This window comes from Eriocheir sinensis, chromosome 31 (genome assembly GCF_024679095.1).
Source record: "Eriocheir sinensis breed Jianghai 21 chromosome 31, ASM2467909v1, whole genome shotgun sequence".
Lineage (NCBI taxonomy): Eukaryota > Metazoa > Arthropoda > Malacostraca > Decapoda > Varunidae > Eriocheir > Eriocheir sinensis.
In genome coordinates, this window is record NC_066539.1 from 14,951,181 (window position 1) to 14,966,192 (window position 15,012).

Below are 15,012 nucleotides of genomic sequence, written 5' to 3' on the forward strand. Positions count from 1 at the left end.
ATGAAATTAAGATTATATTTATGAAATTAATTTTTCTGTGTATTTACCTAGTTGTATTTACCTAGTTGTGAAATACAGGAAAAGAGCTGTACTAGGCTCATGCTGTCCAGTCTCCATAACGCCTATTATCCAGTTTGGCTTTAAATTCATGAATCGTTTTTGCACACACAAGTCTCCTTGTCAAGTCCGTTCCATGTTGTTATGCTTCTGTATGGAAAACTGTATTTCTTGATGTCTCTCCTACAGTCGCTCTTCTTCAATTTCTTACCATTGCCTCTCGTCACACTTCTGTCATGTACCACTAGGTCTTCTCTGTCCAATTTCTCCAATCCCTCTTGTATCCAGTACAATGCTATTAGGTCCCCTCTCTCTCTTTTGCTCTCCAGTGTTGTTAGTCCCAATTTCTCCAGTCTTTCTTCATAAGCATATTCTCTCAGAGTTTCCGGTAATTTAGTTGCTGCTCTTTGTATTCTTTCCAACTTTATAATTTCTTTCTTCAATCTAGGTGACCACACTAATGGTGCATATTCCAGTCTTGGACGTATCATCGATGTTATTAGTTTCTTCACCACTTCTTCATCTAAATATGTAAATGCTGCTTTTTTGTTTCTAAGAAGATTGTATGTTTCCCCAGTTATCCGGTCTATATGTTTTCCAAAGGATAACTTGTCTGTTATGATCACTCCCAGATCTTTTTCTTCAGTTTTTTCATGATTCTTTCATTACTCAGAGAGTAGTGTGTGTGTGTGTGTGTGTGTGTGTTTACCTAGTTGTATTTACCTAGTTGTGATTTAGAGGAACGGAGCTATGGTCATGCTGTCCCGTCTTTCCAACTACTTTCGTCTAATTTGGCCTTAAATGTGCCTATTGACTTAGCCTGTACCACTTCCCTCTCCAGCCCATTCCAGACCCCAACACACTGCTATTAAATCTCCTCTTTCTCTTCTAATTTCCAATGTAGGGAGTTTCAGCCTCAGCAATCTTTCTTCATAAGCATAACAACATGGAACGGACTTGACGAGGAGACTGTGTGCAAAAACGATACATGAATTTAAAGCCAAACTGGATAATAAGCGTTATGGAGACGGGACAGCACGAGCCAAGTACGGCTGTTTTCCTGTAGTTCACAACTAGGTAAATACAACTAGGTAAATGCAACTAGGTAAATACACACACACACACACACGCGTGACCCACCTCTAGACCTCCAGGAGAACGTCCTTTCAACCTTTTAGTCTGGTAACATATTATAAGACAGCTATGGACTACGAAGGATCATAAACAATAATGAAGGTAAGTTTGCACTTGTTATTGGATAAGACAAAAAACAGACCCTTCAAAACACCCCAAAGAAGAAAAGAAAATCACTAAAAATTTGTACATCCGGAGTATATAGCGCGCAGGGCTAAACTTTCAGGCATTTTTTATGTCAAAAAGGTGCGCATTATATGCCGCGAAATACAGTAAACATTAAAATATATTACAGATGAAATATCATGAGCTTCAAAGCACCTGTGCTACATCTCTCAAAATGCTCTCTGAGTGGACAGATGAAATGAAACCGACTATCATAAACACTGCTGGAGACCATTACAATATAATTAAGATTTTCCTTCAATCTCTAATCCTATAAATAACATACTCATAAAAGCAATACCTCAGCAAAGCCTTGGGCAAGAGTATTCTGTAGTGATGGATGAATTCCTCATAGGAGAGTCGCACATTGAAGCCAGCCTGTCTGATGCGTACAGTTTCTAACATGCCTGTATACCTCAGTTGGCGCATCACCATTTCATCATCAAACATGTTTGGTGCCTGAAATAACAAAGAAAGTATTAATATTTGGCACAAAATAATAGTACAAAATTCTCTAACACAACCTTTGTTATATGATAATCCCTTGTAGTAAGAATACACTCAGCCCTCGATTTTACTGAGGGAGGGAAGCGTGGTCTGTTGCTTGAAAAAGTCCGTTGCTTGATAATACGGTTTTGACGTTTCTAAAGCCGGTGTCACATCGGACAAATCTACCCAGCCTCCCTTCTAGCTTGAAACAATTTTTTCTTTATGATCCAGGCGGCCAGGCGCATGTGTGCGAGCGGCCCCGGCTGCACGCTAGGCTTGAGCAGCTGACTGGCAGCTGCTGATGGTGGTGGTAATGATGGGTGTCGGCGGCGTGACCTCCGCATCGGCGCCGCCTGGGCGGTGCTTTCGTTGAGGCCCGTGTGTGTGTGGCTGTGTTTATTGTGGGCCCGGGCTCCTCAATTTGCTAAAATCTTGTTTTCCACATGTTGCGTGGGACTTCTTTCTTTTTGAAAAAGAAGAGATGAAAGAAAGGAAAGGGGTCCCATGCAACATATGGAGAAAGGGAATTGGCAAATTGAGAAGCCCAAACCCATAATAAACACAGCCACACACACGCGAGCCCCGATGGGGATGCCAGGACTCCAGCCTCAAAAACCACCAACCCGCGACTGCCGTTTTTTCCCGCACACTCCCTTGAAAAATAGCCCAATTGCGCGGGATAACAATGTGTATAACAGTAGTACTTACCACTACTTCATGTAAAATGACACCAATCAGGAAGAAAATTAAGTGGCTTAATGCCTGTACCTAAACAAACTAGTGGATGGCTGTACATCAAACCTGACAACACGCACAAGACACGCTATGTTTCCTTAGTAGGCAGGGATCATTGAGGTAGGACAGACCTTCTTCATAAAACTGTTATACTTTGTTTGATTGATAAACACAAACAATTTATGGATAATACTGAAGAGATATTGAAAAGATTGGTTATTATTCTATATTTACAAGTGCCTGTTTTTTTCCATTTTGCACTAACAGGCACTGTAGCAAACTGGGCAGCAGTGATACCCATGTTTTCAACTTGCTTTTGAGAGAGGCCCATTTGACCCCAAACCTTTGCTAAAGAATGGACATGATGTAGATAAAAAGGGGGAGGAGGATGTGGGGGGAGAATTTCAATGGATAATCTGACGGGATTGAATATGATCCGATTTCCAAAATATGATAGCAATATTTTGTTTATATTGTATGACATGTGAAATGTTGCAGAAATATAAATATTACCTTATTTGCATTGCTCTTGATACATCTGATAAAAAATGGGTTTGCTGTATTGAGGGCCTCCATGAGTGTCTGCAGCGACAATTGAAACTGGCCGGTCACGGTGTGTGAAGGTTTTCTGGATCCAGGAAGTCGACCCTGAGGAAAAATATTAATAGTATTAAACGTATATTACATGTGATGGCTTTGTATGTTCAACATAGATAATAAAATCTGATGCTAAAAATAATACATCAATTTTCCAATCAAGATTTAAGATTTTCACCTCATTAACCCCTACACTGCGGGTGTCACATATACGTGATGGCAACCCAGTGCTATACATGCTTTGGGTGCCACATACAGATGATTTGGTTTGAACTGGCCGTGCAGAATTCTGGGACACATTATATCTTCCCTGAGTCACACACAATGCATCACCAAAGCGTATAATAATAAGCGAGATGATTGTGTGTGCACTTATTGGTGCCCTTAAACCTTGCCTCTTAAGAAATAAAGAATGAAAGAAAGAAAGGGGAGATAGAAAGAAAAGAGATATCAAGAAATAAATGAATAAATGAAGAGAATGAAACAAATAAGGAGAAAAGAAAATGAGAAAGGGAGTTAAAAGAGATAAGAGGAATGAGAGAAAGAAGAAAGGAAACAAAGAAAGAAAGCAAAACAGAGAGAGAAAGAGACAAAAAAAAGAGGAATGAAAGAGAAATAACTAAACTGAGGAGAAAGAAAGAAAGAATGAAAGGAAGAAAAAGAGAAAAAAAGGAAGAAAGAGAGAAGGTTGAGAGATATAAAGAAGAATAATGAAAGGGAGAAGGAGATGAAGAATAAAAGAAAGAGAAAAGGGAGAAAGAGAAAGAAAGAAGAGTAAGAATGAGAAAGAAAGAAAAAGAAAGAAAAAAAAGAGAGAAAGAAAGGAAGAGAAAAAAAACAGAAGAATGAAGAAGAAAGGAGAAAGATGATGGTTAGTAGGTCTTCGTAGGTCTTCATAGGTCTTCGTGGCTCTTCGTAGCTCCTTGTAAGTAATTCGTAAGACATCCTTGGTAATTCGTAGGAGTTCGTGGTTCAAATCTGAGGATAATCATAGCAGATTGAAGCGGTTCGTAGACATAAGTTTTGAAATCACACATCGTGGCAATTCGGGACTGCTTTCCTTACGATGCGCTACGAAGTCAAGTTTTCTGGCCTCAAGAGGGTTGAGTTCATAGTGAAACATACAGCACTTGACCATACCTTTGGATACACAGGTGCAAATATCATCATGCATCTCCTTGGGACTGAACTAAGACTACAGGAATCTCTGCAGTGGATGGACCAGGAGAGAGCCAGGCACGCAACACCCAAGAGGAGGACGAAGAAAACAGAAAAGAAGGACGAGGCATACCAACCTTGAGAGTTCTAGGACAAAATCTGGCTACAATGAGGAAGGTGGCGCCTTCTGATACCCTCACCCTTGAGTGAATAACGCCTTTATGAAAGGGGGACCAGATGCCTTATCCTACTCCAAGGAGTAAGCAAGCTATGAACAATCATATGTGAAGATTTCATGTCAATCAAACAAATACATAAGGCAGGACACAGATGAAACGGAAAAAAAATCTTTAGGACCCAATATCTCAATACTTACAATACTTACCAGCTTCACTTACTATTTAGCAACATTTCATTTCTAAACATTCATCTGAGAAACAATTATCCAGGTTCTGATGGATTTTTTAATAATAAATTAGCTGAAATATTTCCTATCTACCTAGTACTTTGGATAACTGATACTTTTGCTTTCACATATGAGCATAGTTTATATAGTACCTAGAGATCATATCAATAAATAAGACCTCATGAAAGTATTCCAATTTGACATATTTTAAATTCAGGAATCAAATAAGTGGAGGAACGAACCTGCAGTGTGAGTGACTGAGTTTTCTGGACAAGGGCCTTCACAGTCTTGAGGTTCTTCTGATGACGTGGACCATGGGGCCGCACCCGTGACCGGTTATGACGAGTCTTTCTCAGTCTCCTGGAAGAACCATACAATATTTGAAAATAAAATATCAAGTTTTAACCATGAATGCAAAACATCAGTGAAAACATTCAAGCTTTTCAGAATTCTTATTGTATAGTGGTTTAACCATATTTCAAATGCCAGAAAAAAACTACAGAAATTAATCTAAATAGGAATAGGGAGCCGTTTAGTGCTGACTTGCCTGATGAGGCGAGCCTCCCATAACTTCATAATACACCCCCCTCTAACATTATCTTTATGAGTAATGGGGCTGTTGGTGATGGTTGTGAAGGTATTGGTACTTACATCTGTGTGTTTTCAATTGCTGCTAAAATCTTGGAGTTGTCAATACATATCTTTTGCTTTGGAGTTTTTCTTTGATCTTCATGCCCTGGAAAATATAAGCTACTTAATTTATATTAGAAAACATATATGCTTAAATAAAATTATTCATAATGCATGAACACCTGAGATTTAATCTAAATAAAACATGAGGGAAATAAGTTCCAAGCTAGAAACAAGCAAACTAATGGCACACTAGTGAACTAAGGATCCCTACGGTGTGACAGAAAGGTACCCTAATCACTAAGTATTGCAGTTAAGAATAATTATTAATCAAAAACATTGAGAACTCTGTTACGCCAAACTTTTCACTACATTACAGCCCAACTGATTAATCACTGAACATTACCAAACTTCAAATGCTGTGTTTAATGACAAACACCACATTATATTAGTCTGGCTGAAATGAAGAAAGAGAGAGAGAGAGAGAGAGAGAGAGAGAGAGAGAGAGAGAGAGAGAGAGAGAGAGAGAGAGAGAGAGAGAGAGAGAGAGAGAGAGAGAGAGAGAGAGATTTCTAGGGGGGGGGCACTAATTCTATATGGAATTTGGAATAGTACAGTCCTGGGTCCCTAACCCCCGTACTATTTGAGGGACGACTGTACATGGTAATGAAGAGAACAAGACAATGATGCACCAGGAACAGAAATTACAGCATGAAACTAATAGTTCTCTTCAGGTGAGAATACTTCCACAAGTAAGCTCCCATCCACCTGTGGAAGGACCTTGGGCTCATGGCCACAATCCTTACCCAGGGCACATAAACATATCACTTACCTTTCCTTCCTGCACACTTTACTGCTGCAGTATGAAAAGCACTAACAGCACGGAAAAATGCCCTCAGGATGGACCACCGGAACACAGCAACAGGGTCAGCACCAGCTACCTCTCGTACGATGCTGAAGCGACTGTTCTTTAGTACACAAATCACCTCAGGCCGCATCAGGTCCAAGTTCTTTTCTCTAAAGTCAATGACCTGCAAATTAGAGGAAAACATGAAAATAAATTTCAAATTATATTCTGCACTCTGATATCATTCAGAGGAAATTTGATATTAAATATTTCTATACAAATTATTTTTCGATCTTGTAATATTAGCTAAGCACAAAAAATCATTACCATAATCATGATGAGACTTTCCTACTAGGAAGAGTGGAGAGTACTGACATGTTTCTAATCAGTCTTTCTGTCTAAAGTGGTCTCACATTTTGTACGTAATTGGTTACAAAACTGATCATAAAAACCAAACTCATGAAATACAATATGAATAACTCATTAGAATACACATGGTTAAAAGTTGGCAATTCATCAGTTTTGCACTAAAAATACACTTTTATATTTTCTTTTATCCCAATTCAATACTGTCATCTTGAACTTTCCTTGATACAATCAGGGTGCTTTAACAGTCCATTAACACACAAGTCTCCACCAGCAATTGGGGATAACTTTATTAAATTGGGATTCAGCAAGATGTGAAGATACAAAAAAAACCTGCTTAATACAACTAACAGGAAATTATTACAATTTAAAGGTGTGCAAAGAAGGTAAACTAAAGCTGACATAAGGTTGCTTTAAAGCTTCACAAGTTGGAGTGTGAAGTGATTGGAGAGAGAGAGAGAGAGAGAGAGAGAGAGAGAGAGAGAGAGAGAGAGAGAGAGAGAGAGAGAGAGAGAGAGAGAGAGAGAGAGAGAGAGAGAGAGAGAGAGAAATACTAGCGACGCATATACACGTCGGGTTTGCTAAACGCTATTACAGTTGATGTAGCGGGTTTATTTTTGCTACAGAGACTGTTGCAGACAATGGCAACACTGCATGAGTGCGTTTGTAGCATTGCCAACACTACCCAAGCTGGGGAGGAATCACAAGCCACCTGTGATATCAAGATCAAGATCAAGACCAAGTGTAAACAATGTCGCGGCGGCCCATTCCTTTTGCCATATGGTGATAGACAGTGAGTTTGAGGTTTCCTCATCAAAAGACGATGTGGGAGCACTCTCAGACTCTGACTCACTTTTTGTCTACTTTTAAGTTTTTCCACCTTCATATTATGGTTAAGGGACATGTATTTCGTCCCTTAAGTACAATATGGAGGCGTAATATCGTATTTTGGAGGCGGGGGAACAAAGTATCCCAGTCCCCCCCGAGGCGGCCGCAAAAAACTCACTAACTTTTCAAAAATCGCTAGCAGCGATTCTATCAATTTACGAGGCATATATATGGGGTTCAAAATGCATAGAGTTATGAGATCTAACCCATGGGTAGGGTGAGAAGTACCACGGTGAGATGGGCAACTCTCTGGACATTTACCGTCAAATCTTCCATAAACCATCGATCAAATTCTCAACAAATTCTGCCAAGATGTCAATCTCCAGCCATTGTTTGGGGAGTTGTGTGGGTGGATGAGCAGTTTGCAACCAAAGCAGATAACATAGTTATATGAGTGGCCAGTGTCACCTCCGCCGCATCTTTTTACCTTCAATGAATGCTCTTGCCGGTAAATGGTCACCTATGAGAGCTGTTGAGGGAATATTGTGAGGGAGCTGCTGTGTGGGATGCCATTCAAGTTGCACCCAGCTGATCAACTGCCTGATGTGGCTCACCCCCCACCTGCAGGAAACTGTCTGGCTAACAAGTGAATCAAACATACTGTTGCAACAGTTCATGATCATTAAACCCAGTAAGTCCTCTGGGTAAACAGGGCTGGGCAGGGTAACAGGAGCAATATCACACACTAGAACAAAGAAGAGAAAGAGGAGACCTAATACAAATATACAGGCTATTGAGTAAAATGGAAGAAGTAGATAATGAGAAATTGCTACTAAGAGAAGAACCTTCCAGCAGGAATACTAGAGGACATAGTAAAAAGTTGAGGAAGGGAGGATGCTCCAGAGACATAAAGAAATATAGCTTCCCACAAAGAAACATAGAGGTTTGGAACAGACTAAGTGAAGAAATAGTATCGGCGAAGAGTGTGCAGAGCTTCAAGGAAAAGTTGGATAATTATAGATACGGAGACGGGACCACACGAGCGTAAGCCCAGGCCCTGTAAAATTACAACTAGGTAAATACACCTGTGTTCAGTTGATCTCTGAGGCACACTACCCCACTTTGGGGGATGAGCCAAATGTAACAGTGGATCAGCTGAGCAGAACAAATATGGCATCTTACACATCTCCCTCACACTATTCCCAAAGCAGCTTACAGGCAACCCTTGACTGGATATAGCAATTGTAGTTGATTGAAACATTCCTAGAAGGTAAGAAGAAACATAAGAGGTAACACTGGCCACACTCATAACTACAGCATCTGTTTTGTTTACAAACACTGCCCTCACACCTGCATACCCCCCCCAAACAATGGTTTAGTGGGGTGTTCCACTGTATTTAGCCAACGCTGCCATCTTTGCACAACTTATAAGCTCCATTGTATAATGTACAAAACTGCGAGGCTAATGGCACCCTTCCTAAGGAAAATCTCCTCGAGCTATCTTGATGCAACTTGCTCACTCATTCCTTCCAGCCAATGGGAATATTTTTGCCAGATTCATGGCTTCAAATGATACTTATGAAACTCAGGACTGTTTCTATACTATCTCTAGCCTTAAAACTGATAGTTAGAAAAATGCTAGTCATGGGACCCCACTGTATAAAATATACTAATAAACAATATGCTTACATAACCAAAGCCTCAAGGATACAATACTTACTCAGTAATGAATGTCTTACCTGATACTTCACTTTCCCAGCATAATGTCTGATAATAAAGGCTGACTCCTTCTTATGAGGCACTTCATAGTATTCATTGTCTTTATGAGTACTATTGATTTTTTGAAGAAATGCCTCATTGGTAGCTTGCGGGAAACTGCAATAAATAGACAATAATGTGTTTTCATTAATAACTTTTTTCATTTTAATAAAATTCATTGAAAGTACCATCCTACACACACTTAGCATGCTCACCTCACAACTAAAATGTCCTGGGTTTGATTCCCTGGTAAAGTGGAGACTGAAGGGCAGTCTCTTTAATCTGTGCCCCCTTGTCCACCCAACAGTGAATAGCTACTGGTTGTCAGTCGGGGGCTGTGTCCTGTATCCCAGGTGCGTGTGGGTGTGAGGTTTCAGCCATACCCAGAGATCTATCAGTTTTGAGTTCTGATCCCAGTTGGGGAGGATATTGGATGGCAATGGCAAGTCTAATGCATCTCTCTCTCTCTCTCTCTCTCTCTCTCTCTCTCTCTCTCTCTCTCAAATATACACCCACACCCACCCACCAACCCACACCCACACCCAAGAAAAAATATGAGCATAGAGGAAAGAGCAAAGATGAGAGAAACTGTGAGGGCCGAAAAACAGGCTATTTTGTGACGGCTCGACGGCGAACTTGGAATTGAGCTATCAAAAAATCCTTCGAATCGGTCAAATGACATTGCCGAGAGGGGCTAAATGCCAAATTACAGCCTTCTAGACGCAATAGCAAGGCCACACTAGATGAAAACGGCAAAGAGTCTGGAGTTCGTCAAAATCGCTCTCAACAGGGTTTACGTCCCTCAACTAGTACGGTTTCCAATAGCACGGCTTCGGTTTTATACGGATTGTCATAGAAGATTTTTTTAGGATTTTTAAATTTCCCGGTCGTCGCACCAAGTAGCCATGGCGTGGTGGCAACACTGTTCTACCAGACTGCCACCCATGCGCATCTCCTCAGTCCATGTGTGTGCACAACATCAGGAACACTGTTTTGCCAGATTGAAGCCTATGCGCTCTCCCTAAGTCCGTGTGTGTGCACAACCTGAGCTACGCTGCCCCATTACCACATAACATGAACATGGGACCCAAGAGACAAGCCAAAACACTTGTTGAAAGCACCCCAAAGTATTTGAGAAAGGTATTCACTTTGCAGAAAAATTCAGATTTAGGAGAAGTTACGTTTTGGTATGAGTTCAGTTGCGGTAGGGAGAGCATACCACGTGAATCCGGGTCCCGCCTGGCTCAGCTTCAACTCACTGGCCAAAGTTGCCAGTTATGCATTTTCTGCTTGGCAACGGAGCCATATTGGCAGTGCTCCCTGATTGATTGATAGTTTATTGTTGCAGGGGTCAGCGAGCGAGCCTTGTCATACACTCACACTCTCTCTTACTCTCTACCACAGTTTCTATTGCTCTCTAAATCATACTTGAAATAAGATACGAAACAGTAATTGTGGAGATCGACTCCACGCCTCCAAAATACGACATTACGCCTCCATATTATATAGTAAAGGGAAGCATATTTAATTAAACTACTCCAACTGAACTTTAAATAACCTGACCTCTAACAAGGGGGCTTTTGCTGCCCTCGACACTGCACTGTGACTGCAGCAGAAAATGCAAAACTGGCAACTTGGGCCCGCGGGTAACAGCTGAGCAAGGCGGGACACGGATCCCGTAGAAGTGACCAGAATGTTTCTAGGGGGGCACTAATTTTATACGGATTTTTTAATAGTATGGGGGTCCTGGGTCCCTAACCCCCATACTATTTGAGGGACGACTGTATATCATACACTCACCTGCACAAATCATCCAAGACGCAAAGCAGGCCATCTGGCTTTCCTTGAATAAGAGCCAAACAATCAACATTATCTTGGAATTCAATATTAGTCCACAAAATTCCTTCCCTCTGGTACTCTTCCTGTTCATACTCAAACACATGTTGATTGAAGTAGTGTTGTAAGTGCTCATTTGCAAAGTTGATGCAAAACTGTTCAAATCTGGAAATAATAATAAATAGTTTTGAATTAAAATCTGGATACTATGTCTATTCAGTGCTTCCACAAAAAATCTAAGGTGCTTTAAAAAGTTTGCCCCTTATTAAACTCAGGCTTTATCTGGCCATTTTTTTGCTCATCCTAGAAACTTAGAAACTGGTCTGACCTTTCCAGAACAAACTTCTATCCACTCCTATGCTGATGACACTACTCTGCAGTATTCAACATGTTTAAAAGACCCTCTTAACATAAAATATACAACTGAAGGCTAGACACTGCAGAATTCTTAACCCCTGAACTTACTATAATTTCTGAATGGGACAAAAGGAACTTGATGTCCTTCAGTGACTAAAAACCTCAATTTCTTCAATTGACAAATCAATGCAGTCTTCCATACATCTATCCCCTATTCTTTGATAATATACTGCTGTTTCCTTCTTCTAAACTAAACATACTGGTCAGTTTTGTTTTTGTGATATAAATTTACATTCAATGTGATATTTTGATAAAAGTAGATTCCTGAAAATTCACTCTCATTTCATGAAAAATCAAAGAGATAAGATACTTACCTATTACAGAAGCCAAAATCTTCAAAACCAAATATATCTAACACTCCAATTGAATTTGCACTGTTCTCATTTGCAGATTCCTTCAGAGATATTAAGGAGTAGTTCACCTGAAGAACAATCCAGTCAAACAGTGCCCCATACAAACATTTTGCCAAAGCATCTCTTGCTGCAACAGCCTGAAAGAGATACATCTCTTAGTTTTCTTTGCTTTCTACAAAACATTATACAGCTATATTCATACCAGAAAGATGAACAAGAACTCTTCAAAAATTCATTCTAACCTCAGGTAATCGATAGTACATGACTAGAATTTCCCCTTGAACACGTGTCTTCTTGGAAGTTAGGGCATTCATAAGCGTTGCCTCAGACACCCCCAGCAGACTGGATATGTTCTCCACCAGCTCAGGATTCCGTACCGAAACAGATTCATCATGGTGGTAAGTAGACTTCTTTGGCTGAAATTCGATGTTTCCTGTTGAAAAATAGAATACAGAATGAATTTTTTATAGTATTATATATATCTATATCTATATCTATCTATCTATCTATCTATCTATATCTATCTATCTATCTATCTATCTATCTATCTATCTATCTATCTATCTATCTATATATATATATATATATATATATATATATATATATATATATATATATATATATATATACAATGGTACCTCGTGATTCGAACTTAATTGGTTCATTTGGGCTGTTCGATTTGAGTTCACCGTTATCCGTAAGCTGGTGTCACACAGTGCTTTTTTCTTCCCACCGCGTTGGCGCCAGCTAGGGCAACCGGAAACTCCAACTTTTCCAGGTGTGCATCACACACGACCAAGATCGGTTGCCCGTATCCACGTCCACAAAGTAAACAAAGCACTTGCCCTGTATCAACATGGCGGCGTCTGCTAAAGTAAGGGCTGTCGCAGCTTGTGCTGCCATTACCCAAGTTATGGACTTGTTGCTGCAGTTAAATGGAAGGAAGAAGCTGTTGTGGGTGTGGTGTACCTGTGGTTCCTTCATGCCAGTTCTCAGTGTCACCACTGCACGTGCGGGGCCAACACACTCATCTTGACTTAACCACATAAACACATGGATTGAATAACAACAAACACACACACACACACACACACACACACACACACACACACACACACATTAGGGTGGAGGAGGTGATTGAGGGTGAAGGCTTGGCAGAGGTGCTGAAAGTGAAAATTGTGGGAGCTGAAGGAAGAAGGAGGCAGTATGTAGTAGGGTACGTGCCACCAAGAACAAGTGCATGGAAGGTCCGAGAATATGAACAAATGATGCAAGACACAGTGAGTTGCCTGGATGGAATGTTGAGAGAGTGTGAGAGAATAATTATAATGGGTGATTTTAATTGCAAGGAGGTAGAATGGGAGGATTGGCAGACACAGGGAACAGAAGAGTCATGGGGAGGAAGACTCCTGCAAGTGGTAATGGAACATATACTGACTCAGTAGATTAAGGAACATACTACGTAGATTCGGGAAAGAAGGCGAGGCATCAAGACTAGACCTGGTATTTAGCAAGGAGCCAGAAATAATAGAAAATCTTAAAGTATATTGTCCAATAGCAAAGAGTGACCATGCAGCTGTGGAATTTGAAGTAAAAGAAAAGAGAACGATTGGCCGAAAAGAGGATCACAAAATTGGGAGAAGCAACTACTGTAAGGCAGACTTTGTTAGCATGAGAACTTTTTTTGAAAATGCAAATTGGAGTGGGCTGTACAAAGCCAAGAGTACTCAGGATAAGTGGGAAGAGTTTTTAAAACTATACAAGGAAGCCAAAAATAGATACAGTATGTCCCTATGGTAACCAAAAGGGATGTTGGTAAAAAGGAGTGGTTTAACAAAAGATGTGAGGCAGCTAGAAAGAGAAAGGAGGAAGCTTGGAAGGGATGGAGGAGATGAAGAAGAATCAACTCGTGGAACGATTTCAAACAAGCAAGGAATGAATATACAAAGATTAGAAGAGAAGAAAAACAGATATATGAAAAAGATATAAACGACAAGTGCAAAGACCAACCCAAACTATTCTATAGACATGTGAACGGCAAATTAAAGTCTAAATAATTTTCACTTACCCAAAAGGAGTACAGCAGAGAGGATTGCAAAAAGCCGGTGTTGCTTATCTGGAGTGAAGCCAACCATTTCCATTGACTGTTTTAGTCGTACAAACTCAAACTGTTCGTCAAAGCCCTCAATGGTAAAGCATTTACTCTGAAAATAATAAAAAAATCTTAGTGTGAATAATCCCAATACACAATGCTAGTCAAAATAACAAAAAGACAGAAATATAAAGCTACAAACCTGGTTGAGGTAGTGGTAATCTGAAGGCTTGAGAAGATGTAGAGCCTGACGAAGCTGAGGAGAGGATCCCGCAAGAAGATAGTAGAACACATGATAACTTCTTTCATTCCGTGCTTGAGAACATATCCTTGATTTTTCAAGTAGGTACTTCTGAACACATGCCCTGGAAGTAAAATCATGATGAGCTACTTTTTCAAGAAATAGTTATGTAGAAATCCTAAAAAAAAAAATGTGATTTACATTAATTTCAATGGAAAAATTTGATTTGGTTTACGAGTGTTTTGGTGTGCGAGCAATATTCTGGAACGAATTGAACTCAGAAACCGAGGTTTGACTGTACTAAGGTTCTGTTGATTTCCTGAAATTTTGTCCATTTTTTACGAATTTTGTGCTCACAAAGTATAAGGTTCAGAGCAATGGCTATTAAAACTGAGTGAAAATGTACCTGGGGGGTGGATGAATGTGCTCAGAGTCTGGGTAAGTTTCAAACAAAGAACAGACAACTCCACTGAAGCGTACAGCATACATTAGTTTTAAAACAATGTCAGTTAATGATGTGTTTGAAATTTAAATGAAACATAAATCTGCCATTACATTATTTTTTTTCCTTATGCATCCCTAGTGATCAGCTCATGCACCCCCAGGGATGCGAACACCACACTTTGGGAACCGCTGCTCTAGACAAGAAAATAAAAAATAAAAAAATATTTCCACTTAGTTACAAGGAACTAAAAAAATCTACAACGTATAACTGTGTATGAATAGTATAAGCTTGATTCGGTATTTTTTCATCAACAATGTGTCATGCCTAACAAAGACTTTTGCCACATTTTTGCTTTTTTGTGAAAACATGTCCCTATACATTCATAATGAAAGCCACTAATAAGTGTTGGAACTAATTATGCATGTCTAAAAATCAAAAAGAAGCATACAACAGAATTC

The 15,012-nt window shown here is 39.9% G+C and overlaps 1 protein-coding gene across 4 annotated transcripts in view; it reads right to left on the reverse strand.

The window, feature by feature from the left end:
• The window catches only part of LOC127005931 (unconventional myosin-IXa-like), a 48,790-nt gene that overhangs the window by 23,063 nt on the left and 10,715 nt on the right, over window positions 1–15,012 (reverse strand). For all 4 annotated transcript variants that reach the window (XM_050875361.1, XM_050875360.1, XM_050875362.1 and 1 more), the window contains 11 exons: window positions 14,071–14,233; window positions 13,845–13,980; window positions 12,019–12,209; window positions 11,738–11,913; window positions 10,971–11,171; window positions 9,152–9,287; window positions 6,204–6,402; window positions 5,393–5,477; window positions 4,984–5,101; window positions 3,094–3,228; window positions 1,658–1,815 (listed from right to left, as the gene is read on the reverse strand). In XM_050875361.1, coding sequence (XP_050731318.1) covers window positions 1,658–1,815; window positions 3,094–3,228; window positions 4,984–5,101; window positions 5,393–5,477; window positions 6,204–6,402; window positions 9,152–9,287; window positions 10,971–11,171; window positions 11,738–11,913; window positions 12,019–12,209; window positions 13,845–13,980; window positions 14,071–14,233 — 1,698 coding nt within the window. The remainder of the gene's footprint in view (window positions 1–1,657; window positions 1,816–3,093; window positions 3,229–4,983; window positions 5,102–5,392; window positions 5,478–6,203; window positions 6,403–9,151; window positions 9,288–10,970; window positions 11,172–11,737; window positions 11,914–12,018; window positions 12,210–13,844; window positions 13,981–14,070; window positions 14,234–15,012) is intronic.